A 27,793-nucleotide genomic window follows, 5' to 3' on the forward strand; every position below is an offset into this window, starting at 1 on the left:
TTTTTTCATCGAAGACGTACCTAAGACATTACCACCTTTCTCTTTCTAGTTCCTTAAAGCAGTTCCACCTTTATCGAGCGCTGCAAATCACTTACCATTCAAAGCCGATTCAGTGATGGATGCTAAAGATCACGAAGGCGGACCTCCGTGCCAACTCGGACCCGAGTTCGGATCCGAATTCAAATATACGGTAACACAAACGCGGCTGTGTCCGTTGCCTTCTTTCTGCCTCATCAGCGGCCACGCAACGATCATGTCACACTGACACCGAAGGTGTTTATCGCAGGAGTCGCATAGTACTACAGGATAGACAGCCGTGATACCGCCTCGCAGTGTTGATGGGCGGAAAGGTGATCGGGTGTTCCACTGCTTGTCTCGGCTTCCAGCTTTCTTTGTCCAGGACAGCACCTTGTGCGATCTAGGCTCTGTGGCATGCCGTTGCCTGTTTGCCTTGTGTTCAGAGGGTGACCAAGGAGTTGCCGGATGATCAGGCTAGCTTGCGGAAAGGAGCTTGTAAGGCCTGGTCACGTGGAAATATGGGCTTGCAGGCAAGTACATGACTAGCAATTTTGAAAGAAAGGAAAGATGTCATTACTAAAGATATGGCCTTTATGCCACATAGGTGATGATACTGGTACGAACATCTGGGTACCGCATCTAAAAGTTCCAAAAATATTCGTCACATGATATTAAACATTACCGCAGCAACGCCGCTATCCCTCGCTTACCCTCTGGTGGTTTTCCTCTCACTGCCGCAAAATTTGATACTCTGCGGCTTCAGGACTTTATCCGCCATCCTTCTCTACTTAATCTTCCTGCACAGCGTGATAGTCTGGACACTCTTCTGTGATACATCTTCGCAGTCTGGAAAATATTGGACGAACCCGAGACCTGCACATGGCCGGCTTTTCACGGGACGGACATCAATTTCTCCCTGCATCAACAAACCGAGGAGAGTTGCGCATTTTTTGAGCACCGAGCATCTACTAGTGCTTCAAAGGAGGATTCCTTGAGAGTCTAAAAACCGACTGTTTCCGACATCTGTTGCGGTCCCTTGGATGCCGACCGTACCTACCAGCGGGGAAGACATGCGATGCGATAAGACGCAATCAGCGCGATCCGTCCCGGTAAGCCGGAGAAGAGACGATCACGAACCAGACCCGGGAAACGAACGTCGCAGTAGGTAGCCAGTTTTGTCGTTGTAGTCTGCTTTGTTTTTCATATCCGTCTGCCAATGTACCGTTCTTTGTTCGAGGAACCGCCTGATCTTGTGTCGTCCTATCGCAATTTGCGCTTCTGCTTGACAATGAGCACGCACGTTTGATTTTTGCTTCACGTTTGCAGGCACGGTGCGATTGGGCCCTGTCGCATTTTTTGCATGCTCGCATTTCCCTGGAAAACACAGGTCATCTTCTCGTTGCGATTTTCCTCGTTTCCTTTACCGGACAAAGAATAGAAAAACAAGGTAAGGGCATGCGAACTAAGTCAAACATCGTGCGATGGCAGCTCTGAGCATTGTTGTTGTTTGTTGTTGACATAATGGTTGTTGGGCAGCGAAAAAATCAACAATCCTTCCACTGGCACTTTGGCGGAGTGGTTAACGCGCTGGCCTGCTATACTTCAGCATTCCCTTTCGGGATAGAGCTTAGTAAGCCAGTTCCTTCGGGAGCGTGAGTTCGAATCTCACAGGTGTCGCGTAAGAACCCGAGTTTACCTTTTTGCCCAGAGAAATCTGGTTCTGGAGCTTTTGGTGCTTTGTTTTGTGATGGCGGCTTTTGTTTTGCTCTCACTGTTTTCAATCACGGTGGCGTCGGTGCGGGTGCGAATAACGCCGACGTGTAAACCTCGGTCTCAAGGGCACGGGCACGGCTGACGGACAGAAAGCGGCTCTCAGAGGCACGGGCGGCTTCGGACATGTTTTTTGTTTGCGAAGACGGAGTGAAACAGGCCCGGCAGTGCATTTCGTACAAAGCCTTTGGTAATTCGTCACTGAAGAGCTGATTTGCTAGGCAGTCTCATTTATAATTAGCAAATGTTACTACAATAAACATTTCTTCCTTACATTAACAAACAGTGATCCGCTGGCTTTAAGTGGCTGCTAAGCTTTTGCTGTCGTCGCCTTAGCTTGGGGTAATATGTTTCCTCGGCCATGGACTTGTGCATGATCTCGCGACACTGGCGCTTCATTGCACCCACCAGCATCCTTTTCTTGCACATGTCTTCTTGAAATGTTCTCTCCGGAACTCGTGCGATTTTTCTACGTTCTGGCTTCCATTTCCTTTCTCCGTTCAGCAACTGGAAACATCGTGAGCGGGAACTGGTTCAATTTTCTGCCAATATAGGACTCGACACAAAAAGCAGAAGGCTCTGTCAACACTACCATAGCGTTCCGAGATCCTAATAGTTACCTGAGCATGGTTACCATCCTTGAAGAGATCCGCAGAAGGGAATGTCATGCTCGAGAGTCTGTGATAGGTGAACAAGCAAGCTACCATGCCTTACTCGGTCTTTTCCAGGCACAACTTACACAAAAGCGCTTCTGGTTTGTTTATTTTGTTAGTATATAAGTAACGTGGCCAACTGCAAACATCATCAACAGCTTGAGGTGCTTCAACACTTCAACAGCCGCCTGGCTAGCTCAATCGGTAGAGCGTGAGACTCTTACCACCCTTCTAGGGCGATATCTCAAGGCTGCGGGTTCGACCCCCGCGTTGGGCTCAATTCCTAACCAATCTTTTTGGCGGTTGTTTAGAAGGTGGTGGTGCGGAGGTGAAGTTTTTTTTTGGCCTCGGGTGAAATTCCGGGTTGTTTTGCGGTCGGGCCGGGGGGTATCGGCCCGTGCGCGAAGGCCTGTGCGCTCCACCCGACCTCCGCCGTTTGAATTTCAATGCCGCAATGCGATTGCTTTCGCGGCTTGAGGAAGAGTCGAATTGCGGTTTGTCTTTTACGTAGGCATCTATAGAAAAAAACTTCTTTGTTTCAATCGCGCGACAGGGACGTTGGTGGTTGGGACTCTGCCAGTCCGGCCCTGTCTGCTCGCTGTTGGCGGGCAAACTGGATCAGATTGGCATGTCTGTAGCACTCAAAGCAAACGATATTTTACCAGTGTCTGTTCATTCAAGTGGTATCTTGCGCTCCGCATCTGTGAGTTTGGTGTGGTGTTTTGGTGCGGAAACATGGCCCTCGTGTCAACACTCAGAGATCTCACTGCAACACGACGGACCAACCCAACGCCAGTGCACCCCACCGATGCCGCCTCTTAGTTCTGCTTTTAGTTATGTATACTGCATGCAAAGCTCTTTCCCATCAAGCAGCAGCAGCTGCAACAGCGGTCGCTTAGCTCAGTTGGTTAGAGCGTGGTGCTAATAACTTGGTTTCTCTCAAGAGTTTCCAAACTGTTAAACGCCAAGGTCGCGAGTTCGACCCTCGTAGTGACCATTACAGCTCTTCGGAGCATGTCTTTTTGTTTCTGGGATGTCTGGGAGGGTTGGGTGACGTTTTGGGTTGGTGGTGGGGCGGCGGCGTTGAAATTTTTGCCGCTTGGCCCTAGCGCCCGCAGGTCGCGCGTCAGCCCAATGATTGCGACAGGGATCCCGCAGATGGTAATTGGTGCTTGATTTTGGCCGGTATTTATCGTCTGTGGACGGTGCTGGCACTGCAAGGTCTGCAGCTGCTCACAGGTATCACTTTGGCTCCGAACAACACTGTACGGAAGGAGACTCTATCTGCTCTGTGAAACTGCAGGTTTCAGTGCGTGGGAACGGCATGAATTTGACAATTAAATATGTATCTAATATTACAGTGAATTAATAATATAAGGCGTCCATAAATTTTGCGACGACGTTAATGAGCAAGAAGTACTACGACACCATCTTATTGGCTCTCTACTTACAAACTTAGCCAATTGTCTCCAGTACGCATGGTTATAGCCAGCTATGTGCATAGGTAAGCAAGAACACGGGTGATGCGGACACTGCCACACTGCAGACGCGTGCTACGAGATGCTCCAAATCACGAATCTAGCAACACTTTGAAGGACTACAAAGATCTTTAATTTTCAGTCAAATGGGACAAAAGTATGTGTACGTTTAGTATTTTAATCGTCATACAGTAGCAAGATGTGTCAGCCTTGCGATACGGATCACTGATCACTCTCCCGGTCTCTGCAACTTCAAATCACATCATATCCCAAAGAAACAAGTGAGGAGCAAGAATCGATTGAAGGTACTAAATGATCGACGCGTTGCGGACCCTCCGTCGCTCCAACCGCCTCGTGTTTTCAAAAAAACCTTCAGGCCTGAAAGGTATTGAATGAATGGCAGACGGATCACTCCGTCCAATTTGTAACCACCAACCGCTCAGAGAACAGAGCACCATCTCTGGAGCCTACTGCCTATCGTCGATTCAAACCGACTAGACGACTAAAAACTTTCGTCAGCAAAGCATTCCTCCAAAAAATCAAAGCTTAGGAAATTCACCAATGACTTCCTCATAGTCGTCAACATCAAGGTCACGGAAGTCACCATGGGAGCTCTTGCAGCATCTCCAGCAGTCCTGTAATTGTTAGCTGAGTCCCACCATTGAAAGCATTTATTCAAGGAACCCGTACACCTCTGAACTTCTTCGCGTGCGGCTAGCGAAGGATTAGCTTTTATAACAGTTTACTACAGTACACAACTCACATAGTGAGGGTGATCGTGGCGGCAGTGAGGCTGGCTCCTGTGGCATTGAGGCAAGCATTGGTTGTGGTCGTTGTCGTCTTCCTCGTAGTACGGCGAGCAAAGGCCTGCGACGGCGAAGAGGGCAATAGCGATGGTAGCGTACTTCATGGTAATTGGTTGTCTGCGTGCTATTTGTTTGTAGGCTGTTCGGTGCTGATATTGGAATCTGCGCTGGATATTGCGTGATGGAATTCGAGCACTTTATATACCCCTCCGTGGGTCTTCGTGGTCGGAATGCCTGACTGACTGCGCCTTTTTCCCCCGCACCGTTTTCCTGTCTTGAACACTTACTTCATGCTGATGTGTTGCGCAGGTGTGACGAGAATCGGGGAGTAGAGGCTTGAGTCAGCTCGTTGGAGTTTTTCCCGCATGTGTCCGGTGATGCCGTAGCCAGTGTGTGCTGGTGGCCTTGATGAAGACGCGTAAGTTTCGACGCAGATCTTTATAGCTTCAAAAAATAAATCTGGCTTTTTTATAAGAGACAGGCACTTGCTATTATGTATTTAAATATATTCGGAGAATATCATAACTATAGTTTCCACATAGCCGTTTTTGGTAAACAAGCTAAAACAAAGTAGGGTACCACTTTATCGGTAAGGCTGAAGATTTCTTCATGGATAATAATTTAGCCTTTACCTGGCTCCACGGATTCATCTCCGAGCTCAAAAACGTAATTGATAGTGTAACGGCACTTCCTAAACACTTAACGGCTCTGTTTCTCCTCAACCTCCATCCAGCGGCTTACGTGGCGCTTAGACGCAGTTGCAGGGTTGAGGATGGTATCCAAAAGCTAACGTTTTTCGACAGGGAAGGCTGCTTATCCTCTTCCATAACATGCTAGTTGCAGATGGCAAAAACCACAGTTGTCGACCGAATGTTCAACTCTTCCCTTTTGATGTCGCTGAGAAATTTCCCAGTAACGCCACAAACAAAATGCAACAGTGGCGTAAGGCTGAAACCACTCCGCATTTCCGAATCCTACACCCGGCGGAAAATTATGAAACATCCGACAGTGCCATCTGACCACGACACCATGCACGTCTTGTGCGGGGCCCCGCATTTTAAAATGCATACTACACCAGATGACACTCTTTTCGGGTTTGGATTCGTAGAACGTTGTACCTGCGTACGCGGCATACTCCGCCGTGGGGAGCCGTTTATGTGTGCGGGGTAAAACTACGCGCGTCAGCGGGTGGAGTGATCTGCGTTGTGTAAGGTGTAAGGTGTAAGCCTTATGGGTTTTACATGTTTAGCTTCTATCTGCTATTAGTTTCCGACAACTGACTGAGGTGATTTGTTTCGCTGGTACAGGACTTGAAGGATGTTAGATAACATTGCTATTTTTCCAAAGTAATTGATTGAAGGGAGGAGCTGACAGATTTCAGAAAAGTTAACTACGTCGGATTGAATAGTTGCTTGAAAGGTCAGAGTAACAGAGCATGGGTACTTTTACCCGGTTAAATTTGGATAATATCAACATCCTCCGCCACCTCCACCTCCACCTCCGAAGCCTCCACCTCCACCTCCGCAGCCAACACTCCCACCTCCGCAGCCAGCAGATATCCCCCCAAAGGCTCCTGCAGAGCCTCCGCCATCTCCGCCCGCTCCGCCACCTGCGCATCCTCCACTACCACCGCACCCTCCACCACCACAACCTCCTCCCGTACTGTCTGCTCCTCCAGCACCACAACTAAAGGCTGAACAACCACCGTCAGCAAGACAACTACTGGTATTTCCCTCTCCGCTACTATCAAAACTTTCGCTGACGCAAGCTCCAGCGGCACTACACGACGGACCAGGTGTAGGGTCACCAGACATGCCAGGTGCACGACCCCTTCTAAAGACAATGTAGCGGCCTGGATCATTTCTCTGCGGCGGTACACCGACATCAAGCATCGCCATTCGGAAGTTGCGCAGCCGTTCGTATGCCATTATCTGGTCCTCGCGTTTCCAATGTGCCCAAGCGGCGGTAAAAAAATGATTGTAGCCACCGCTGTAGAAGCAGTTACTCCAGGGCTGTGCTCGATGGATCCCCCCGAGCTTTAAGCGGTCATTTCGTGGGCTTGCTTGCTCATGAAGCCACTTTGTGGTTTTTCGGAAGCCTTTGTTGCAAGCCATTGCGACAGCGGATGAAGCGAGGACGTCACCTGCTCTTAGTAGTGTCATCCTGTTGTGATACCACTCTATGTCTGATATTTGCGTCGCTTTCTCAGAGTCTTGGGAGGAGTATAACACCCGGTCCCTCCCAAGATGGAGTGAGATAATAGACCATGAGTCGAATGGAAAGGCCCAGACGTGTTTTGAAATGTTACAATTGCCACATTTCACTGGATTGCGACCAAAGGCTTCACTACAGTCCCAAGGGAAAAGATCTTGAAATCGGTAGAGGTGCTTGCCAAAAGCACCCCAGTCGTGCCAGTACTCCTGAAGACTATCGACAATGTCAGAGTCCTCGTGTAGTCCGTAACGATACTTCAGAACGTATTCTTCAGTGAGGCCATTCGGAACGTCGAACTTGGACTGGATGTCTGTGTTGTTGAACTTGTCATATGCATTTGGCCGACATACAAAGCTCATAAGATAAAGTGGTGCTGTGCTAGCAGTGTCGGCCTTTTTTGCTCCACTAAATTCCACTTGGTCAACAAGTGGGGCAAACAGCTCATAATCGATCAGTGAATTGCAGAAATTCTGACAGTTGTTGCTTTGGACATCCCATCGAAGCTTAGTGCGAGGGTGTCGAAGTGTCCTCACTAGGCTGTCTAGGTATACTTCAAGCCTCCACCCCATCAACTCTTTTAGGGAATCGATGAGGGTTCCAAGGACCTGGTCAAGAAATTGCTGTTGTTCGGCCCTGGAAAGACCAAGATCATCGAACCCGCTTTGGCTGGCCGAGACGAGTTCTTTGATAATCCGATTCTCCATTTTAACATTGGAAATGCCCATAAATGGGACCCCGACGACTTGTTTCATAACGGCCTTGATCCGTTTTGGATGCGCGTTTTTGATTTTATTTTGTTGATAAAGAAATCGAGGAATCGTTGACTCTACAGCGAGAATACGTTCAGACTTGGGTTCGGTGGCTGAGAAAAAGTGTGGAGAATCTCTCAAGGAAATCACAGCTCCGCTTTTAGTACTATGTCTTATTAGCGCACGTAAGAGTCAATGGGTTAACTGCTTACTTTGCCACTCCATTTTCGACTATCAACGGACCGATACGTAGTGCCATATGAACATTGCCGAAGGGATATCTCTGAGCGTATTTCCGAAGGTAGAAAGGAATTTCTTTGTCCGCCTGCTGCATATCCGTTACACCGAATGCTGTGCTAAAAGAATCAAGGTCTACGTCTTCTTTCAAAATATCTTCCCAGTCGGCCTCTCCATCTTCTCTTCGGCCATTTTCTTTATTATCTTTGTCTCTTTCCTTGGTCCTGGGCTTGAGGTGTGGTCTAAAGTCAAAGAAAGTCTTTAGCCTTGTTGTGCGTGTTCGGTTGAAGTTACGGCCTCGTAGTGTGAGAAACTTTGCATGCGCAAGACGTGCATTCACTTTGAGCAATCCGCACTTGCGGTTCCCTAAGTTGACATGCTTTTCCCGCGCACCAACCGGAAATAGCTTCCTGGGGTGGCCTCCAATGTCAATTCGTGGGACCTCAGGACAGTCACATATCCGTTGACTCAGATCACTGCTCAATGCATGCGATAATATGCAGTGCTTGAAGACCTTGGTATAGGACTTGTCACCGTAGTGTGTGCTTCGATAACACTCTTCGCATACAAGCTTCTGGTTTTCTGAATGCTCATCTGCATTTGATGGAGGTTGATGCATGAACATACTGCCGCGGATAGGTTCTAGGCACTCGGCACAATTTTGTGGTTTGAATTCGAGGCTCAAGTCGTCTGAGATATTATCAAGCGACACTGAAGTTCATTAGAAATTCAGAGCATATCGATGTAGCAATGACATGGGGATACTTACTTTGCGGGATAGCTGGCCTTTTCCAGAATCTGAGATGCTTAAGCGGGGGTCGGTGCTCAATAATCTTTTCAATGTCAAGAAAACCTTCTTTCTGTTAACCACATATCTTGGACTGCATGCTGGTGTCGCTTACCAATACTCTGAAGAAGCATCCTAGCAAGATTTTCGGTCGCATTCAGACCATCTTTGTCTGCTGCTTCTTGTATTCTCGTTTTAATTGCCTCTTTCAAAGCAGCACCATCACGGTCTGCTTCATCAGAGCAAATCTTGTCATACAAAGCATCTTCGTAAGTAGACAACCATTGTTGCGAAGACAGCCATTTTCTTTTTTTTAGGGCTGGGAATATGTCAGCTTCAAACCAAGGCCAAAGTTCGGAAACCTACAATAAGTGTCCGCAAATGCACGCGATTTGCGACTGACTTGGTCTACGAATGTTTCAAATCCATATAGACATTCGTTCTGTTCTTTCTCTTGCCTATAGATTGAGCAGAACTTCGGCTCTTGCAACTTCTTCAACGTCAACAGTATAAGTCGCAATTCCTGTTTCACTCCATCCCAATACAAACTCTCGATTTGTTTCATGTAAGATTCTTTGCGAAACCCCACTTGCACCCAGCTGGACTTCTTGATCTTGGAGATGTTCTTTGGAGACCGAAAGACGCGGTTATGAGGGATGGAGGACGACATGCTGTCAAAGATGAGGCAAGGAATGAACTCAAGGATAACTCAACGTTTGTTATCCTTTGGCTATATACGCTAATGACTAAAATAATCCAGCCTGCTAGTACGACGTTAGTTTTCAGCAATTTGGTAGCACAGTGAATGGCACATGACGCCTCTTAGCTGTCGTACAGTACCACAAAAGTAAGCTGACATTTGCCTTATTGGTACTACACATCCTGTACGACTATCCTGTCAATGCCTCGGCTCTACAAAATGGTCACTTTACGTAGTTCAGATCGACTTGAGAGAACCATCCTGTATCTGAAAATATGGCTTTTTACACCGGTCTCCAACTTCATCACTCAAGTCAACGAGCCATTCACGCTCTTTGCGATGGCGAGCCCTCTCTCTTAACCTCCTCTGTTTCCGAGGCCGAGGAACGTCAGATTCCAGCACCTGAAATCTTTTCTTCTCTCGGCTCGTCCAAGACGTACTCAGAAAGTTTAGTCTGGCCAAAGGTATCAGAATGTGCAGTGCACCTTGAGCTCTTGCATGCTTTGTATCATTTACGGCAAAGAATACAACTCTCGCCAATCAACTTCGCTGGCAAAACAACGAATGATGAAAAACAACTGGAATCAATCATGAAGAAACGATGGGCCATCTACTCGCTCTTTTCTGTGATTAGGCTTCTGCGCTGGATAGAAACGGACGCCACACCACCACCACTCGGTACGGGGGTTTCAGCATCCGTTTCGCTAGAAGAGTTGTGATTGACGGTAATACAGACATTCTCATGGTATGGCAAGCATGCCTTCTGAATCCAGCACACTTTGCTGTCTTATGCAAAACGCTGAGGCGTGAGAGCTTCCGAAGCATCCGTTTTCCATGGGTAACAGTGGTATGGATAAATAATTTCCATGTTAAACTATGACAAGATTTTAGCTGCTGATAGTGATTAGCATGCCTCAATCGATCCTAACGATTGGACGTTCCGCTTGCCAGAAGAAGAGAAGACAAATTTCACTTCAAACTCGAAACTGCATTCCGACCTCTTAGAGCTTTTACTTGCCGAAAATCCTACACAAGCTCTTTGTGAAATCGAGTACTGTACCCTGGGAAGCAACGGTAGGAGCCAAAATCCTACAGCAACACAAAGCACCACAAATAAACCAGTCGGCGACATCATAGAAGACGCTCTCAACCAGGCCGTGCAATTCTTTAAAAACAAGAAAGTCGTGAACGAAATATTAGCAGCCATCGAGCGCCAGTATTCTTTCATCACAAAAATGGAGCAGCACCTCTGGATTCGCAGTCCTGCTCTCGAAGGCACACTCCGCCGCGCAATCGACCGTTACCAAAAATTCACCCACCTGCTAAAAACATACCCTGGCACCATGCTCGTTCCTACGCTCGACATCGACCTCGTATGGCACACGCATCAGTGCTCCAGCGCACAGTACCAATCAGACATGGAAAAACTCACGGGAAAGTTCATTGATCATAATGACAAGCTCGGCGCGCCTGTGCTCAAGGGCGGGGAAGACAGGACCCGTGAATTATTTTACTTGCGGTTCGGGCGCGAGTACCTCCTGTGCTTTTGCTGGGATTGCGAGGCTGTGTTGTCCGAGGTGGAGAGGCTGAAGGGTCAGAAGATGGATAAGGAACGGAGGAGAGATGCCGCAAGGCGTACAGCGATCCTTGTCTCGTACTACAGGGCTGTGGAGCTGGCGCGTCAGAGGGGTAAGCCGGGCTTTCTCATGTATGGTTCTTCCAGTGAGGCAGCAGCGGCTTGAATCCTTAGTAGACACAACGATATTGGTTTTAAGGTCTGTAGAACAGCAGTGAAACACCTCCATTCCGAGCAAAGTCTTGGACCTCTACGGATATTTCCTGCTTAGTGCTCCACCGGCAATTTTGACAATTCTCTTCTGGTAGTTTTCCCGACTATGCACAGCCACGCGGCCAAATAGTAGTTGCGAGAATTCTGCCCAACTGACCTTCCAGGCCTTCAGGATCAATTTGCCATCTGTGGTCAGATCATCTTGCCCATTAGGATTAAGTGGACGAAGAGTATGCTGAAGGACGATAATATCCCCGTAATGGCAGTACTCCGGCGGTGGGAGAAGCCAACGCTCGTAAATTTTGGCTCCATCCGTACAACTTCCTGATACATGTAAAGCACCCTCGGGCATAGCGAGTCTTTCATCAACATCTGACAAAATTGGCTGTCCATACATCGACCGAAAAAGGTCCACGATAGATCGAATATACGGTCTATCGGCACGCGCGATGAGATCGTACTCGTTGATAACGTTGATCCATAAGTACGTCCTGCTCGGGTTGGCCAAGTTATCTTGATTTAGTGCTTTCATTACGGGAGGTCCTCCGAAAGTGATACACGAAACGCGAGGTTGGATATCTGTTAAAATATCAGCAACCCTGTCACTTGTGCTTTTCATTGGTTCCTGGTTATCCTACTTAGCCTTTGGCAATGCAAGAACAGCAGAGAAGTGACCGCAGCACCAGCGGAATGGCCTGTGAAGAGCACATGGCTGACTGATTGATTTTGGCAGATTTGCTGTATGCACTCAGATATTTCTTTGGCAATGGCCTCCGCAGCACCGAGAAATCCTGAATGAGCCTTGATGCCACAGCCTTGTCCCTGAAAAACTGTCAGTTGCTGTCGAATCCAACATTCAGTTGGTTAGGATTACCAAATAACTTTCTGCAGACCGAGGAGCGGCATTTAGGTTTACCATGTTGTCCACTGTGCTTGCTGTCCCACGTACAGCTATGACAAGGACAGGGAATCTCGACTCTGCATCAACGTGAGGCGAAGTAGCTTTAACAAGCGTAAGCACCGTCGCTTTGGTTGTTCCACCTAATGAAGGCTTGATTATTTTTCTTTGATCGAAGGTACACTTTTCCGAGTTCGTGACGGGGGTCACATCGTAGGCGCCTGCCGCACAAGTCCATGCGACAAAGATGAGATCCGCATCGTTCTGGTTGCTGTAGAATATTAAACCATGCTTAGAAGCAATCGAATTTGACATACCACGACCACTCCTCTTTGGATTTACACCAGCTCAATGACGAGTTCGAGTATTTGCTGGCTTCTCTATCAAGCCGGTCCTGGTACTCTTCAAGGCGATCCCCTACAGTACCTGTAAAGTCGTCAGAGCTCGCATTGGTTCACACGCTATACATAATTCGAGCTATTACCATAGACCTCAATCTCATTTAGTGATTCGTCGAGTGTATTCGAAAGTTCCTTAACCGCTTGCGAAGCGCCTTGCGAGTTGTCAACAAAATGCAACCCCGAATGCGACGCCGAAGCAACGACACCAGAGCTGCCACTCCCGGCAATCGTTGCAGATTGGAGAGCGGAAGCAGCAGGCAGCTTCCGTGCATTCTTGTGCTTGAAGAGTTTCATGTTGTTTAGTGCGCGGTTGAACGTGACCGATAATACGCTACAGTGAGCTTGTAATTGATGGCTTGATGCTGGAGAAACTTGGGAGCTTTTCTGCGGCTGAGTTCTTGAGATGCAAGCAATGACATTGCCACAGAAAAGCAATGTATGGCTGGGTCACCGGTCAGCGCTAAGGAGTACGGAGCCTTGCTCATGCGGTAAGCCATGTCTGGACTACACAGTAAGCGTAGACCGGTGTTGTGATACAAAGCCAGAGTTCATTCCAATGTGTCAATGGTTCCACAACCAATGCTAATAATATGTCGCTTACCTAGCGAGGCTTAAGCTTGTATGACTTGCACTTAACGTGACATAAATACCTTGGTAAACTACTAGCGAGCATTAGCTGCTCACACTCCTGGAATCATAGAACAAGAACTGATACGCATCCGATCTTACCCCAAAATTGCAATGGAGGCACCCTTAAACCCCCCGAAAGTGCCACTGAGCAGCGTTAAATCTTTCGCAGCAGAGATAGCAAGCCCTTGGATCGTAGCCTGGGAGCCTATCAAGTCTCTCCTCGACCCAACGAACGACCAAGACGACTTGACGCGAAAATGGTACGAGGCGAAGCTCGCTGAGCTCTCCTTCACCGGGCTGACCGTAAGAGCACCACCCCCTCTCCGACCACCCTAACGTTTCTGCCAGAGCGCCCTCCTCGCAAGCCTCATTAGCGGCGCAATGCAATGGCCAACTACACAAAATACGACTTGGACTATCCAAGCGTGCTGGTACGGCGGCTTAATGTTCATCGTGGCTAGCATTGCAAGTGCGACGCAGCAAAGCATCATGCTGTACCGATTCAACAGCCACCCAGAGCATCTGTCGCGGGTGAGGGGTATGCTGGGGTACTACGACTCGGTGGGGAGGCGTCGGCCACGACTTGTGCAAGTCTTTGTGTGGCAAATTCCGGTTATGATGCTCAGGTTTGGGATCTACCTCTTCTTGGTGGGGTTGTTTATCTTGCTTTGGCATGCGGCGATAAAGGATGGCGTGTGGCAGCCGGATGAACGGAAGGTATGTGTGGTAAAAACCTTTGGGGACCTGATTGCTGATGTGGGTTGTAGATTGCGGTTATGGTTAGTGCTATTGCTGCGTTTGCGCTGTTCTGCCATGGGCTTTCGGTATATTTCGGTTATTCTGGCGACTTCGACTGAGACGCCAAGTGAGGAAGAGGAGAGAGGCGAGTGGGAATAGAAGTGCAATTATACTGAAGAAAAGAAATAGAAAAGAGGGAGATGCAGTCCAAACAGGCCAGGAAAATAAGACAATCTCAGCAGTATAACTCAAAACATCGAGGGAATGAAAAAAACCATAATAAGCCTTGACGCCCTACCAATCTGTAACAATGATAGTAAGAGGCATACCGTCCACAACCCCAAAAATGTCCCTCAAACCCAAGGTCTCCACACGAACCTGCGCTGAAAGTTCAGCGAAAACAGACCGTTCCACCAGCCGTAGCATTGCGGCCATTCTGTCACATTTGGTCCGCCGTAGTAGACGGAGCAACTCCGCCTACGTCGCCGGTCTGGCACGCGGACGTGCGATGCAAGCCGGTTGATGAATGAACGGTTCCTTGCTGCTGATGTGTTGTGTTAGACAAAGCCAGTGTGATGGGGAGGAGATGAAGCAGGCGGTGGAGGGGACTTTGTAATCGGTGAGCGCGCACGTGAGGCTTGGCGCCAAGTCCGACTCGATCGCGTTTGGCTTGCGGTCGCGCGCACCCAAGCTCCACCACCAAACAACATCTCCGCGTCTTCTATCGCGACTGCTGTCCATCTCTACGCATCGCATCCAGCTCTTACTCGCTTGCGACAGACCGAGCCGCTGCGGCCAAACGCTCGGAACTGCCCTCACGGTGCCTTGGTATGGGGTGGTTGGGTTCTCCAGCGCCGCCTAGATTGCACGCTCAGAACTACCCTCCGTACGGTCCGCGCGGTGGCCCGGTTCTCCGGCGTTTGCGCTGCAGTGGACGCTCCAGCTTTTGAGTCAAGGCTGCTCCGCACATCAAAGCCTGGGTGGGTGGGAGTTCCCGCTTTGACGGCGGGGGGCTAGTCTTCCACTGTGCTGCGTCTCTTCATTCTTGCTAACCTGGTCGCATCAATAGGCATCATCGTCGCCATGGCAGCTCCAATGGGAAACCTTTTGCATGAGCGCATATTGGTTGAGTGGATGGATGCCCACTCGACGGTCCCGTCGTCACTGGGCTCCTGTTCACTCGCCAACAAGCAGGCACCCAACTTTACTATCCAAACTGATTTCAATCCCGAAACCCGCGATCACCACATACTGTTGTCGCTCTTCATCGCCGTCAGGGCAGCTGGTCGTACACTTAAAAGGGAGATGTTGTTGATTATCCCGCCTTCTGCGTTGGGCAGCAATCCTACTTCTGCTGTCACCTTCGAGGCGATGCAAGCCTCGCAGCTGGGCTCTTCCTCCGGCCTCAGTAATGCAGTCTTTCAAGAAGCAGACATAAGCGATTCAGGTCGTGTCATCTGTGTATGCTTCGACTTGGCCGCTCCCGGATTCGTCGTCATGCCTAAGACGACCGCCAAGACCATCAAACCCAGCACATCCACCTCGTACGATTTGCTACTTGGTCTCAAGTCTCTGTCTGCCACGCGAAGATTCGCTGTTTACATGAAGTACAGTGACTACGCCATGCAAGGCTTGAGAAAGCTCCACGAGCATTGGCGACTGCGCGGTCCTTCACAGAACGAAGTTAACCTTTGGGGAATGTATGACGGTCGAGATGCGGTGCTGGTTGACTGGAACAAGGTGACGTATGGAAATCGAGCGGAAACTGAGCCGCCTTCTTATGAAGATGGGCCAGCCAAGCCGTCTATCGAACCATCAGCACCTTCGGCAGCTTCACATCCACTGTCCCATCCGACATATCCACCTACAGTGCCTCAACCCAACCAGACGTCCACTATCGAGTCTGGAGACATGCTCGACGTCCCGAACACCCCATCCGAGATCCTCTGCGAAATTGATTCGGACGGAGAGGAATACGCTCTCCAAGCAGCCCGCAAAGCTAGCCTCGAGCCCACACGCCCCGTCTCTCTCGCATCCGCACCAACCCCGCCAAACCTCCTCTCGGAGCTCTTGGCCTGGGTCCGTGGCGCCCACGCCATCAACCGCGACGCACACGCGCACCACGCCCTTCAGTCCAAGCTCAGCGCTCTGGGACAATATGCCCGCACGAACAACGTCGCCGCCTTCGACGCCACGCGTGCCTGGTGCTCGACGCTCCTGTTTTGGGACCCGACCGATGACGAAGATGGCAGCATCGTTGGTACTATCAACGACCTGCGTGCTCGCGACATCGTCGCTGATATGGCAGGCTTATGCCGCTGGGCGTCGGGGCGGCAGCGCGGGTGCGAAATGGCGGTACCAAGTGTCCGAGACAAGTTCTTACGCGTTGGAAAGGCAGCGAGGGCGGTGGTGGCGAGCAAAACGGGGGCGGAGGTGGCAACGTATGAGGCGCGGAAGGAGGAGGTGATTGCGGGTGTGCTTGTTGCGGTTGGGAGAGCAGGGACTGGGTCATGGAGGTAGGTTGGTGCTAGAGGGAGGGAATGGAGACATGGTTGAGAGGTTACGGCGTCAGAACTGCTCGGCAGTTTTGGATGGTTAAGAATGCGTTTGTAGGTAGGTACGGTTGGGCTTGTGTGGGTTCTTGCATAACTTGGCCTTCAAGGCGAGAAGAGCTTTGTATACAGCCAATGCTAAGAGATTCAGACCATCCGATATCAAAACGACAAAAAGTCAAAGACATCAAAAAACAAAAACATACGGCAGCTGGGATTCGCCAGTGGTCACCCACCTAACTACTAATCAGCCGGTTCGCGGCTTGTGTATGGCAGAGCGGAGGGGATGCCCAATTCTCCGCGACCTATGGTCGCATGTGCTTGTTCATAATATTTGTTTGGCTTATAACTAAGATGTGCATGGATCTTTGTGTATGTTGCCTATCTTCGACAGGATCGGACGTCGGCCGTCAGCGGTTTGCCGATCACTTGCTTACTGCGCGGTTTAGGCAATTGCACATGCATGGATAAGGGTATATTTATCGGGCGAAGATGCCAGCATACATATCTGCAGGTGAAGCTCGGCTGATGCGGTGAACTTCGTTGACGTAGGTCATGAACTTAGGTGTCTGCGAACCTTATGCACACACATTCTACCCAGCATTCCACCCGAACAACAAGCCGCCCGTCTCTATCGCTCATCATGGCATCCTGTAGGCACACTCTCTTCCCCAACAGTACCACGTCTCACATGTGCATACTCACCGAAAACCTTAGTCTTCAGCGCAACCAAAACGGCAAAGCCTCAGTCATACCCGCTCGCGCGGAATGTTACCCTCCGGACTGTCCTCACTATCCTCCACGACCATGCTCTTCTTGCGCGGATCTTCTGGCCTGGCGAGCCAGCTTCTGCACTGCTACACGACGAGAACACCTCGCCGTATCACGAGGGCGACACATCAACATCCCTGACTATCGGGCCACCCTCCACGAGTTCCAAAGTCCTGTTGACTACGCTTCGTGATGGGGCGAAGTGCACGGAGGAACTGCCCCTGGGCATCACGATCACTGTTACTTACACTGTCACAACTCGCGACGGTGACGATGCGGAAGAGAAATCCACCAACAGCACAGACGACACGCTTACCGGAATCGCCAAATCAGGTCTTGACCGGGTTTCCTTGCGTGAGGAGAGGACAGTAGCGGCATTCAGGCCGGTCATGCCGCTCGTTAAGTGCAAGGATGAAGTCACGGTGAAGACAAGGAACCTGCTGCGCGTGATGGAGGCAGTGGGAAAGGGCGAGGACGTTGAGGTTGCCGTGGAGGGGTTGGGTGAGGGTGGCCTTGGTGGAGCGTGTGATGGTGCTAGTAGCGCTGATGGTGATGTGGGGGCGGAGAAGTGCAAAGCTGAGTGAGGTGGGGGCGGGTAGTTTATCGGAGTTTTTGCTGTTTGGATGGGTTAAGATTGAGGAGCTGAATGTTGCTGATTCTGAGAGCTTTTCGATGCTGGTTCATATCTGCGGATGAGGCCTCCATGTTACTATTTGCGGTGGTGGGTTTTACTGCTTTCGCAAACAGGCGAGAATGGATGTGGAGATCATGGGGAGGGGAGCGGGGTTGGTGGGTCTACTGTCGCTTCGTAATCACATATCAGTCGGTCTGGTACTGTAGTTTTGCTATGACTTTCCCGTGATAGCTTAGAGGCTGCTTGGGATTCTGGTAATTGTTGCGAGACAAGTCATAAGGTAGATTTCAATTAGTGAAAGTACTGCGCCTTCGTGCCAAGTAAGCAGTGCCAAGTAAGAGCTTAAATCCCGCATATTTCCATTTTTGGGACTCTCAATCCTTGTTTGCTGGTTGCATGTGACGCTATAAGCTTCGCTAAGCTTCAGCTCTGAGTGTAATGGGAAATATATTTTCATCACTGCATCGCCAGAGAACAGTACTATCAAACTTGCATTCAGCTCATAAATCAAAACACCAGATTGGAACAGACACCGTCTTACTGCATAATAATAGAGGATCATTATGTGCATGGAGGGGTTGAAAGAGTCGGCAACAAGAACGATACCATTGCGGTACTTGGAACTATAAGTATTCGCAGATGTCTCGAAATTCCATCACCATCACTCTCAAATCTCCTCATCATCGTTATCTTTGGAAGCCTCTTCCAGCAAATTGCTTGCCTACTCGTCCTACATATACTAGTGCATTTTTCCACAACGCAAACGCACTATGGAGAAGAACTATGAAGCAGGCTTCTGCAGCAAGGAGCACTCAACGACGACATTGCACCTGCTCAGCAGCAACAACCAACGCCTCAAAAAGACCCTCAAGGCGATGCTCATTATGCTTGTGGTTTTAAGCATTGGCGTTGTTGCTTTCGTATACCACACCATTCAACTCAGCAAAGAGCGCGATCTGCTCCAACATCTGGAGCAAAAAATGCACGACTACGAGCAGCACAGCAACCCTGTTACCAAACGCGCTCTACTCTGGTACATCGGTGCCGCAGCCTGGACTGTCAACCAGATCTATTCATTCTGGTCTCTCGCCACAGCATGCAAAGAGTTCCACAGCGGCACGTCCAACCAAATTCAATGCGTATACGGCGCGGTCGCCACAGCCGTGACCTTCATCGCAGCGGCGAAAAACGGCGCCTCCACCGTCAAAATTATCCACGATCGACTGGCTCAGAATGGTATCCAAATCGGCAATTGGAAGCGTGACGAGATTGTCACAGACGTGGAAGGCCAGATGAGCGATCTATTTGGTCGCCCCGTCACGCTCGACGGCTTCATGCCGCACCATCACCCGAAGCTCGCGCGCCTCAATCTGGCCAACGGCACGCACTGGCCCGTCTTCCACATGCACAACCACCACAACACCAGTATGCACTTTACAATGACAGCATATGAGCAGGACCACGCCGTCATGTCTCTTGGCTTCGGCCACAAGAGAGGCGAGGGCTCCGCTGCTAAGCGCGAAGTCTACAGTGACGAGTACTTTACTTCCGGCGGCCTCGACTTCACTGATTGCTACAATGATGGCCAGCAGCACTACTTGCTGAACAAGGATGCGGACTTCCAGCAGATGGACAAGGAAGTCGAGTGTTATATGCCTGACCTGAAGAATGCTTGGGGTATGCAGTTCCAAGTCTATGACCAAAACGCGAAAGGGACAATTGCTTCTGGTTCTGTCGCTCCTTTTAGGGGCAGTGACCATGCTAGCAGCATCGGTGATATGCCTGGCTGTCCGAATACTATCCCATCTTCGGACAAGTGTAGGATTTCTTGAGAACGGCCAAACAGGTTAATGTAATGGATATGTAGTAGCCATAAATTTATATGTGGAGATGATCTAGAACAGTATGAAGTTGATATGAGTACAAAAGTACCTGCTCAAGCATTGGCCTTTTCCGATGACTGGCAACGAAAAATAGTTTATCAGTGTCCCCTCAGACAACAAGCGGAATTCAGTTTGCCATAAAATATTGGCGATATGCTATGAAATCGAAGAAAATATGGAAAACCTCATTGACTACTCACTATCCTCCTGTACCTGCTCCTGCCTGCGCCGCGACAAGCCACCAATTTCGACACTACTCGCTCGAGTAACCAGCTCTATGTCCTCCTGACTGGGTTGTTGTTTGAGGGTTTTGATATCGCCATCAACCTGTTGAGCAAGCAACAAGCAAACGCGGTCTTTCTCCGATTCCTTTTTGATCTTGAACCTCAAGCCTTCCCTGCCAGAAGCACGGATGCATTCCTGGACCTGCTTGCCGTCGGCCATCGTGGCGTTTTCCAAGAGTTCTTTCGTCTCCGGGGCTATCAGCTGCGATACTGCTTGCCAGGGATTGTTGAGCAAGCTGTATTGAGTGGATCTGAGGAACCAGATGAACGCAGTTGTGACCAAAGCGAAATGTGCAACGAGGTTCCCGACGACGATCCAGAAACCTTTCTGGTGCTGAGGAAATTGCGTTGATATAGCAAGAATTGTGGTAACTGGCTCGGAGACAGTGAAGTAAGGAGCCCAATCGCGATAGGCCGCGCCCATCAACGAAGTTGTTAGTGCCTGCCATGCGAGCGCTGGGTTATCCGTGTCTTCTAGTATGTCTTCTACTAGTGCGATCGAAACAGGATGGAGAAGGAGGTAACTCTCATCAAGTTTGTCGGAAGTACTATCAGGCTCATTGGTACGCGCAGATCCTGCCTTGAATGTGGCCTCCACAATATCGGTGGGTGTCACGGTCGGATTCCATAGCAAACGGTTGAGAAAGTCTGCGTACATCGTCTTCAGGTAGTCTGAGCCGGTTAGGTTAAGAATATCTTTGTTTGTTCTTAGAATGTCGCGTTGTGAGGTATTGACATAAATGGTACTTCCCATATCATCTGCGAAATGTCATTGATTGGTCTGTCAATAAGATTCACTTTAGGTTCTTACTCCAGTCTTCGATTGCAGCCTTGAAATCTGGATCCCACTGATCAATGTATTCTTCCATCTTTTCATTCACACTGTCAATATCAAGGTCGAAGACGTTTCGTTCATAAGAATCTGGGACAGCGGCACCGAGATGCTGGGGTAATCTCCTTGTATCGTATTTATTATTTTTGGAATCCCATTTAGGAGCAGGATCTTCAAAATCAGTTTTCAGACTCCTCTTTCGTGCGGTAACTGGAAAATCTTGAGGGTGATAATATCTATTATACGAGAAGAGTTGATTGTACCTGCCATACAATCAGTGTTACTGCGTATAAGACTCTATAAGCACTCACATTGAATCAAAACATAATGATGCTTCGAAGGAAGGGATGTCAGTTGTATTAGGCATGTATACGAGCCATGAGCCTCTCTCATGGAATGTGGCGTTACGGTGCTCCCCATGTGAACTTTCAGAATTAGCCCATATATGTTGAAATCCTTTGTTTCTTATAAAAAGGAACGCGTGCCCAAGTTCGATATGCCACTGAAGGTCATCGCCGGCCTGGTCATTTCTGCTTCCCGTATCAATGTTGGCTAAGGTTCCGACCAATGTCTCTGATGACCAATCGCTAGGGAAATTGACTTTGATTGTGCTATTAATTGTCGGGTCGAATTGGTTCACCAGACCACCGAACGTTGGCGATAGTCCGTGGAACTGTAAGTTAGGCCCCGATTCTTGAGTGAATTTGTCTGATGGCGTAATCCCGAGTTCGTCCACAAAACCACGCGTTCCATTATATCTGAGAACTTTGGACAGGTCTTCCAGAAGTGGTCCAAGTGATACATATCCCTGGGTCCAGTAGTCGTCAAACTCCACTGCTTCAATTACGGGTCGAACACAAACTACCCGTGCGTCGAATAACGAGCCTGTCCCCTCAAACTGCACAATGTTGGAGTCTTCAATATTGACGGGTAAAAATGCTCGAGCGACTGGGCCAGTATCCACAATTGAGACTGGGAGGGCATCTGGCTTCGCGGACCACTCCGCAAATACTGGAAACTCCCGAGGCATTAATTCCCAGTAATTGCGTTCCTTGGGGATACTTGCGGGAGTTCCGTCAACGTAATCTTGCAGTGTAAAGCCGGTGCGTGTTTCATTTGTTACGGCAAATCCACGGACATTTCCGGTGCGGACATCCCACAGCAAAAGTGTTGATGTGAATTGTGACACAAGGGAGGTAATTCCAAGTAGAGTGACGGCCGAAAACACCCAGGTATTTTTTTCCCCAGCGAAAGTCCTTCCAGAATGGCCAGAGAGATGTAATCGGGCCCGTGTTTGTATTTCGCATAAGTGACAGACTGGCCGCTTGTCGAAGGAGCACGCCGTTGCGGGTGGGTTCAAGGGAAGTTGAAGCCAGCATGGCTACCGCTGTACCTGCTTGTATTGAAACAGCAAGCCGGATTGCAATTGTTGATAAAGTAACTGCTTGGCCTATCCATCCATTCAACATTACCTTACGCCAGTTCACATTTGCGTCTCCTCCAAACCATAGAAACGTTAAAGCTGAAAAGGCACCAAGAAGTAAAACGACGGCAATGATATTAGTTATTACCAACTCAATGCCAAATCGCTGGAAATTGTTCGGCTTGGAAGCTGCTTTCACCGGCAAAGTCTCTGTTCGTAGTACATTTTCGTTGTGGAGTGTTTCGGCGGAGTCTTGAACGTCGTGTAACGGGATCGACAAGAAAGAGTCGCGTGTCAACCTGCGAGTCCCTTCGTCGTCCAGAGAGGGTGTGATGAAGCTTTTTGTTTCATTCTGTTGCTCCATTTGATTGAAAAGCTTGTGTGGAGCAAGGCAAATAAAGTGGCGATAAAAGAAATGGAAGGTTTTAGTTAAAAAAAAAAAAAAAAAAAAAAAAAAAAAAAAAAAAAAAAAAAAAAAGGGGGAGAACGCGAGCCTGATAAGCTGGCGTCTGCAGAGGGCGCGGCACCCATTGCACAGAAGGCAACAGCAGGCAGCAATTTGGTCGTACAGTACCACAGCCTAACAATGCTACACAGCTGCCAGCTTAGCGTGTCTCAGCCTGATGTGTCAGCATTGAACAGCGAAAGAAGATAGTATATCCGACAAGAAAATCGACAGAAGAATGCATCCGTTTCAATACAATACCTTCAAAACATACACCACATAAACCACAAACCCAAACCTGTGCAACCTACACCAAAACCATCTTCGTAGCCATCCTCTTCAAATTCTCCAAATCATCCCACTCCCTATACTCATACTTACCCCAGGCCTCCCCATCCATAACGCCATGGACATAAGCCTCGCCCACCAACTCCCACAGCTCATGCGGCAACTGCCCCTTCTTCATCTTCCCGCGCACCTTCGCCTTCTCCACCTTCCCATCCCCCTTCGCATCCTCCCCCAGCTTCCTGCGCACCACATACACGACGCCGCCGCCCACGAGCGCAACCACGCGATCCCCGGTCTGCATCCCCACAGGCCCAACGCCCATATGCCCCTCCTCAGTTACGAAAAACACCCGGTTCCAACTGGTCCGGTTCACCGCGTGCTGCACCTCGCACGCCAGGCCCCAAAACCGGTGCTTGCTGGCGCGGGCGGCGCGCTCTTCCCACCCGGCGGGGACCTCGGCCGATGGCTCCGCAGAGCGCATATGCCGGGTGCGCCAGGTCAGGGCGGCGAAGACGGCGGCTTGCGCCGTGGCGGCGAGGGCGGAGTATTTCCACAGGGTGCAGAGGACCGGGAAGGTTATGCCGGACCAGGCTATCAGCGGGACGGAGGCGAGCGAGAGGGCGATGGCCCCGGTGATCTTTTCGCGGTCGAAGTAGTGGCGGTAGGTTTTCAGCGCTTTGTCCTTGCCGTGACTTTCGTCGTTGGATAGTGATGTCTCGGGATCTAGCAGTATGTCCTCGTACACCGAGCGCGCTTTCCAAGGCCATCGCATCGCGTACGTGTCGAATGCGTTCCAAGGTTTGAGGGGATTCCCCTTCCGATGGTGGAGGCTGCGGTTCGCTTCGAAAAGCTTGAAGCTCCGCAGCGCAAGGTAGAAGAAAATCAGCGGTGGAGCGATGTGGAAGGACAAGCCGAGAAAGATGAGGATTGTGCGTAGCATCTCCTTCGGGTCATTCCAGAGGTACCAGTCGTAGTGGAGCGGGAAATAGGTCACCTTGTAGGAGTCTGGCAGACGGTGTGAAATTGGGAGCATGTCGGCAGTGAGCGTGCGCAAGACGGCCATGGCAGTGTTCTCGCCTGTGTGGCGGTATCGCTCTTCTTCAAGGACAGGATCGGGCAACACTGTTGTTCCAAACCCCCACCGCACGAATTTCTCTCTGAAGTCGAAGTTGAAGCGGATGTTTGGTGGCGATCTCTCCGGCCTTGCTTCTTTCGGAGATAGAGATCCGGCCCGCAGCGACGGATCACTGGTAAAAGGCATCGAGAAGGTCGCACGGACTTTCCCTACATGCTTACCGTAAACGCCGAGCTGGCCTTGATCGTCCGTGTCGAATGCGATGCTTCCGTTCAGTACGCGGCTTGAGAATTCATTACTCGGCCGGTACATTGGCAAGCCTTCATTTTGCTGCGCAATGGTTTGGGGGAATCGGGTTCGGCCAAGCTCAATAGGACCTTCACGGCCATTGATATGATGGCGTCCATAAGTTTGTTCGACCACGTCATTGTACTGATAATCCGGTACCCAAGATGGCAACCCTTTAAGCGGCCTGATCCCTTGAGACAAGGCTCTCACCTCAAGCAACTGATCCACCCGTGGCCTTTTAACGCTTGATAGAATGCCAAGGTCGCCGTCTTCCTCAATCATGGCTCTTGTAAATATGCGATAGGTATCTTCCACAGAGAGATTGTAGTCAGCCCTGACAGTCGTGTTTCCAGCCGGCGAACTGGCCAGTCCAACCAGAGAATATATCTTGTCTCGAGGGTCAGATGCCTGTTGTGAGCTGGTTCGCTGTATCAGGCTAGAGAGTTGGAACTGCTCAGCTAATGCCCGACTCTCGGGAGAGGGCATTTTTCTCGTCAGGTCCCAGAAGTCGCATAGCGTCTGAACATTCTGCTGTTCTTCAAAGACAGAATAAGCATACCCTGCCCCGACGACTGCCGCACAGGCATCTCGGAATCTGGGCCATGGAACAGAATACTGTGAACACATGAGGACAGCATGCTTCGATAAGCATAGCTCTTGAAACGCCCACGCTCTCGTGAACCAAGCCCGGCGTATCATTGTCTGAAAGAAATAGCGTTCTAAGGGAAATATTCCGCCCGACACGAGGCGGTTTCGGAGCTCCGGTTGATATACAACGTCGGTGCTACGCCATACCTGGGCCCATCTTGACAAGGCAATTAACGCACCTGACATCATGGGACTGTCCTCGCCCAGCCAGACATTAACTTGCTGGGCGTTGGCATAGATCATGCTCATCAGCGGTATTTGCTGATTCTTTTCCGAATTGTTGGCCTGGTTGATTGAGAGCGCATCAATCCATAGCAGACGTCTATACTTGGATAGGCGCAAGCGGCGGAGTGCATAGTACAAGTTCGGTGTGACACCGATTGTGTATCCATCGCATTCGATGACGCACCTTGTTCTCCCCTCATTGTCTTCACCTAACAGTACATCTCTGGATTTCTCTCTTTTTAGGTAATTCAAAGCGGACGGATCATCCCACACGTATGAAAGCGCCTCATATGGGAGTGTTTCGAAATCTGCGACTTCAAGAGAGGTCGTAATCTTACTATCTCCAGGAAGTCCTGGATGCAAAGCGAGTAGACGTATTGAGTTGTGAGCAGGGAGCGGTCGATTATAGTAGGGGTATGCTTCAAATACTGGTCGGTCAGGTTTGTTCCGTTGTCTCAATAGCCGATCGAAGCCGACGTTGTGGGCATTCCGTTTGCCGAATCCGGAGAGATATGATAATCCAGGGCCAAGCACCCAGTTGTGAGTTCGCACGGGAACTTTTTTGTGTAGGTCACCTACGCAGGATGGCCCAACCGGAATAAAAGAACTAGCCTTTACCAACGTCCTGATGCAGGATACCGAATAAGTCGGCAATGCCATCGGGGAGATCGGATAGGCCTGCTAATCTCATGAAGAAATAGAAATATTGAGCCGGAGGATTCTCTCGAAAGGCGGCAAATGATTGGACCAGCTGCGTTTAGAAAGAACAGACAAGTGAAGGTCCGATCGGGCGACCGCCAGTAACCAGGCTTTCGCCCTGAAACGCAAAGAGCAGAGCAATAGAGGCTAACACCCACTAGTCAAAAGTAAGAAGAATGAATGGGAGAGTGGAGAAAATGGCCCCGCAAAGGCGCAAAGACAGATCAGCGCGTCCATACGAAGACGAAGTGCAATGCGGAGACGCCGGCGCGTGGCACTAAACTCTCAACTCAGGCCCAAAGAATTTTCGCCAATCTACCGCCTGCTGAGATCAGCTGTGCATCCCTGTTTTGCCGGCTGTCTTCTGCACGTGATAATGGTGTGACCTTGCAGTGAGACGAGATAAGGACAGCTGAATGATGCCTTCGCTTAGACTTTGATGTGCGACGCTGGGGGTTCCACAGTGTTTATGTTCTTTTAAACTTGTGAGGTTGAGAGTATGGACTTTTTAGTTGGTTGTGTGGCCGGGCTTGTCGTCGATTGATGTTGCAGACTTGAGGGTGTGTGGATGAAGGTTGGCTAAGGACTCCACAGCCGCAAGCCTGGACACCTGTGCACCGGTGCTTGAGCCCGGCTCAGTCCCAGTGATATGGAGGTGGTGATGCTGTCGAGCATGCATCTTGGCGGCACGAGAGTTGGAGGATCACATGGAGATGTTCAGATGTTGTTTTTGGCAGGAAAGGCTAGTCCAAATCGAGACAAGTCTCGCTACCCCGCAACCCCGCACTCCGCAAGTCAACAAACAACAAAACCCCAACCACAACCGCACCGCCCATTGACGACACCATCGCTACGCCCCGTCTCTACATCGCGCGATGCCTTGTCTCCGCCGCGGTCAACCTCTCCTCCCCCTCGCTCTCACCCGCTCCGTCGTCGCGCCCGGCTGAGCGCGCCACCGTCAGCCGTACGACCGACGGCCTCGTCCTGCCACCCCTTCGGCCCGCGTATACGTGCCACGAACAATATTTGCTCGATACGATAACGATACAAACATCTGGAGGAGGCATGCGGTACGTTGGTGAGGATGCAACGTCGACGATCAACGGCTCTGGCTTCGCGTTGGTGGAGTTGCATTGATCGTCCATGTTCTCAACTTCACGCATACTTCGGATGACATCACAATATCCTACGGTTGCCTGAGTCGGGCGTGAGAGCCAGATCGGCTACAATGGGCGGTGCTGGAACGATAATGCGAGGAGACGTTGGCATGCAAATAGGACGCACCGCGGCTCGACGCTTTTCGAAGCCGTACATCTGGCTGGAAGCTATAGCTGCTGCAGTTCCAAGCCGATGATAAACGAGGGAAGTTATTATGGTTGTGGAAGCTGATCAGGCCCACGTCTATCGCAGCCTAACCTTTGCGGACATCACTGGAAAGTGTCTACAAACTCGGTCTCTACACCCGCTAGGCATCCTTTCACTGCGCCTCAACATGAGACGAAGCTGGCATTGATAGCGAGAGGGCTGAGAGGCAACTGATATCACGATTCACGGACATAGGTAAGTCGGAAGATGACTTGAAAAGACCTGGGCAATTTCGAAGTTCCGGCCTTTTTCGAAGAGACGCAATGTCACTCTGTTCAGCTATACATATCCAGCCTGGGAAGTGCTTAGACGAAGACAGGAGAGGTCTGACTCGGTAAAGGCTGTTGTCACCCATCTCAAACACTTAATAGCTGATCTTTTCCGGCCAGCATAAGAATTTGCTTGGTGTGCTTAACAGGGTCCCAGTGCAGTCTTGAAAAGGAAATGAGTGTTGAGTCACTAAGCAATGCTAGTTTAACTCAGTACGAACAATGCCAAGGGGACCACAGGACT

The 27,793-nt window shown here is 50.0% G+C and overlaps 12 protein-coding genes and 3 non-coding genes across 15 annotated transcripts, besides 1 other annotated feature; 9 read left to right on the forward strand and 6 right to left on the reverse strand.

Annotated features, from left to right (window-relative positions):
• The first annotated feature begins 1,579 nt into the window (after nucleotides 1–1,579).
• Nucleotides 1,580–1,695, forward strand: K452DRAFT_t142. The gene has a single exon. It is a non-coding gene; the product is annotated as a tRNA-Ser (tRNA).
• A 932-nt stretch (nucleotides 1,696–2,627) lies between these two features.
• On the forward strand, nucleotides 2,628–2,718 carry K452DRAFT_t143. The gene has a single exon. It is a non-coding gene; the product is annotated as a tRNA-Lys (tRNA).
• Nucleotides 2,719–3,330: 612 nt separating this feature from the next.
• K452DRAFT_t144 lies at nucleotides 3,331–3,438 on the forward strand. The gene has a single exon. It is a non-coding gene; the product is annotated as a tRNA-Ile (tRNA).
• Nucleotides 3,439–4,458: 1,020 nt separating this feature from the next.
• K452DRAFT_301996 (uncharacterized protein) lies at nucleotides 4,459–4,829 on the reverse strand (the record flags this gene model as incomplete). The annotated part of the gene is made up of 3 exons (XM_033542520.1): nucleotides 4,459–4,554; nucleotides 4,610–4,633; nucleotides 4,683–4,829. 3 exons carry the CDS (start codon nucleotides 4,827–4,829, stop codon nucleotides 4,459–4,461), a joined length of 267 nt encoding a protein of 88 aa, XP_033393131.1.
• A 1,365-nt stretch (nucleotides 4,830–6,194) lies between these two features.
• K452DRAFT_341203 (uncharacterized protein) lies at nucleotides 6,195–9,382 on the reverse strand (the record flags this gene model as incomplete). The annotated part of the gene is made up of 5 exons (XM_033545363.1): nucleotides 6,195–7,854; nucleotides 7,901–8,636; nucleotides 8,695–8,781; nucleotides 8,828–9,031; nucleotides 9,055–9,382. 5 exons carry the CDS (start codon nucleotides 9,380–9,382, stop codon nucleotides 6,195–6,197), a joined length of 3,015 nt encoding a protein of 1,004 aa, XP_033393132.1.
• Nucleotides 9,383–9,687: 305 nt separating this feature from the next.
• On the forward strand, nucleotides 9,688–11,154 carry K452DRAFT_312416 (uncharacterized protein; the record flags this gene model as incomplete). Its single annotated transcript, XM_033543554.1, has 3 exons — nucleotides 9,688–10,090; nucleotides 10,147–10,259; nucleotides 10,321–11,154. The coding sequence occupies 3 exons, from the start codon at nucleotides 9,688–9,690 to the stop codon at nucleotides 11,152–11,154; spliced, it is 1,350 nt and encodes a 449-aa protein (XP_033393133.1).
• Nucleotides 11,155–11,196: 42 nt separating this feature from the next.
• On the reverse strand, nucleotides 11,197–12,794 carry K452DRAFT_278667 (uncharacterized protein; the record flags this gene model as incomplete). The annotated part of the gene is made up of 5 exons (XM_033539375.1): nucleotides 11,197–11,812; nucleotides 11,863–11,948; nucleotides 12,076–12,370; nucleotides 12,417–12,516; nucleotides 12,584–12,794. 5 exons carry the CDS (start codon nucleotides 12,792–12,794, stop codon nucleotides 11,239–11,241), a joined length of 1,266 nt encoding a protein of 421 aa, XP_033393134.1. The 3' UTR covers nucleotides 11,197–11,238.
• Nucleotides 12,795–13,241: 447 nt separating this feature from the next.
• K452DRAFT_321826 (uncharacterized protein) lies at nucleotides 13,242–13,987 on the forward strand (the record flags this gene model as incomplete). The annotated part of the gene is made up of 3 exons (XM_033544437.1): nucleotides 13,242–13,433; nucleotides 13,479–13,847; nucleotides 13,898–13,987. 3 exons carry the CDS (start codon nucleotides 13,242–13,244, stop codon nucleotides 13,985–13,987), a joined length of 651 nt encoding a protein of 216 aa, XP_033393135.1.
• Nucleotides 13,988–14,774: 787 nt separating this feature from the next.
• K452DRAFT_291663 (uncharacterized protein) lies at nucleotides 14,775–16,609 on the forward strand. Its single transcript, XM_033541223.1, has one exon. It carries the CDS (start codon nucleotides 14,952–14,954, stop codon nucleotides 16,386–16,388), a length of 1,437 nt encoding a protein of 478 aa, XP_033393136.1. The 5' UTR covers nucleotides 14,775–14,951; the 3' UTR covers nucleotides 16,389–16,609.
• Nucleotides 16,594–16,773: a sequence feature (Protein overlapping with rRNA (K452DRAFT_236005, KAF2137421.1) was converted to a misc_feature.).
• A 165-nt stretch (nucleotides 16,774–16,938) lies between these two features.
• On the forward strand, nucleotides 16,939–18,133 carry K452DRAFT_291664 (uncharacterized protein). Its single transcript, XM_033541224.1, has 2 exons — nucleotides 16,939–17,073; nucleotides 17,138–18,133. The coding sequence occupies exons 1-2, from the start codon at nucleotides 17,064–17,066 to the stop codon at nucleotides 17,773–17,775; spliced, it is 648 nt and encodes a 215-aa protein (XP_033393137.1). The 5' UTR covers nucleotides 16,939–17,063; the 3' UTR covers nucleotides 17,776–18,133.
• Nucleotides 18,134–18,506: 373 nt separating this feature from the next.
• Nucleotides 18,507–19,739, forward strand: K452DRAFT_291665 (uncharacterized protein). Its single transcript, XM_033541225.1, has one exon. The coding sequence runs from the start codon at nucleotides 18,596–18,598 to the stop codon at nucleotides 19,655–19,657; it is 1,062 nt and encodes a 353-aa protein (XP_033393138.1). The 5' UTR covers nucleotides 18,507–18,595; the 3' UTR covers nucleotides 19,658–19,739.
• A 22-nt stretch (nucleotides 19,740–19,761) lies between these two features.
• Nucleotides 19,762–21,854, reverse strand: K452DRAFT_302004 (uncharacterized protein; the record flags this gene model as incomplete). The annotated part of the gene is made up of 5 exons (XM_033542521.1): nucleotides 19,762–19,785; nucleotides 19,922–20,751; nucleotides 20,804–21,087; nucleotides 21,136–21,249; nucleotides 21,304–21,854. 5 exons carry the CDS (start codon nucleotides 21,852–21,854, stop codon nucleotides 19,762–19,764), a joined length of 1,803 nt encoding a protein of 600 aa, XP_033393139.1.
• Nucleotides 21,855–21,929: 75 nt separating this feature from the next.
• On the reverse strand, nucleotides 21,930–22,805 carry K452DRAFT_110925 (uncharacterized protein). The gene has a single exon (XM_033535025.1). The coding sequence runs from the start codon at nucleotides 22,609–22,611 to the stop codon at nucleotides 21,937–21,939; it is 675 nt and encodes a 224-aa protein (XP_033393140.1). The 5' UTR covers nucleotides 22,612–22,805; the 3' UTR covers nucleotides 21,930–21,936.
• K452DRAFT_291666 (uncharacterized protein) lies at nucleotides 22,679–26,150 on the reverse strand. The gene has a single exon (XM_033541226.1). The coding sequence runs from the start codon at nucleotides 25,874–25,876 to the stop codon at nucleotides 23,000–23,002; it is 2,877 nt and encodes a 958-aa protein (XP_033393141.1). The 5' UTR covers nucleotides 25,877–26,150; the 3' UTR covers nucleotides 22,679–22,999.
• On the forward strand, nucleotides 25,957–26,367 carry K452DRAFT_110947 (uncharacterized protein). Its single transcript, XM_033535026.1, has one exon. It carries the CDS (start codon nucleotides 26,096–26,098, stop codon nucleotides 26,309–26,311), a length of 216 nt encoding a protein of 71 aa, XP_033393142.1. The 5' UTR covers nucleotides 25,957–26,095; the 3' UTR covers nucleotides 26,312–26,367.
• Nucleotides 26,368–27,793: the final 1,426 nt, after the last annotated feature.

Source organism: Aplosporella prunicola (genome assembly GCF_010093885.1).
Source record: "Aplosporella prunicola CBS 121167 unplaced genomic scaffold K452scaffold_30, whole genome shotgun sequence".
Classification (NCBI taxonomy): Eukaryota; Fungi; Ascomycota; class Dothideomycetes; order Botryosphaeriales; family Aplosporellaceae; genus Aplosporella; species Aplosporella prunicola.

What these genes read in the sequence shown, in the direction of transcription:
- K452DRAFT_110925 (XM_033535025.1), bottom strand. Translation starts at nt 22,611, where the DNA reads ATGGAGCAACAGAATGAAACAAAAAGCTTCATCACACCCTCTCTGGAC.
- K452DRAFT_291665 (XM_033541225.1), top strand. Translation starts at nt 18,596, where the DNA reads ATGGAGAAGAACTATGAAGCAGGCTTCTGCAGCAAGGAGCACTCAACG.
- K452DRAFT_110947 (XM_033535026.1), top strand. Translation starts at nt 26,096, where the DNA reads ATGGGAGAGTGGAGAAAATGGCCCCGCAAAGGCGCAAAGACAGATCAG.
- K452DRAFT_291663 (XM_033541223.1), top strand. Translation starts at nt 14,952, where the DNA reads ATGGCAGCTCCAATGGGAAACCTTTTGCATGAGCGCATATTGGTTGAG.
- K452DRAFT_291666 (XM_033541226.1), bottom strand. Translation starts at nt 25,876, where the DNA reads ATGGCATTGCCGACTTATTCGGTATCCTGCATCAGGACGTTGGTAAAG.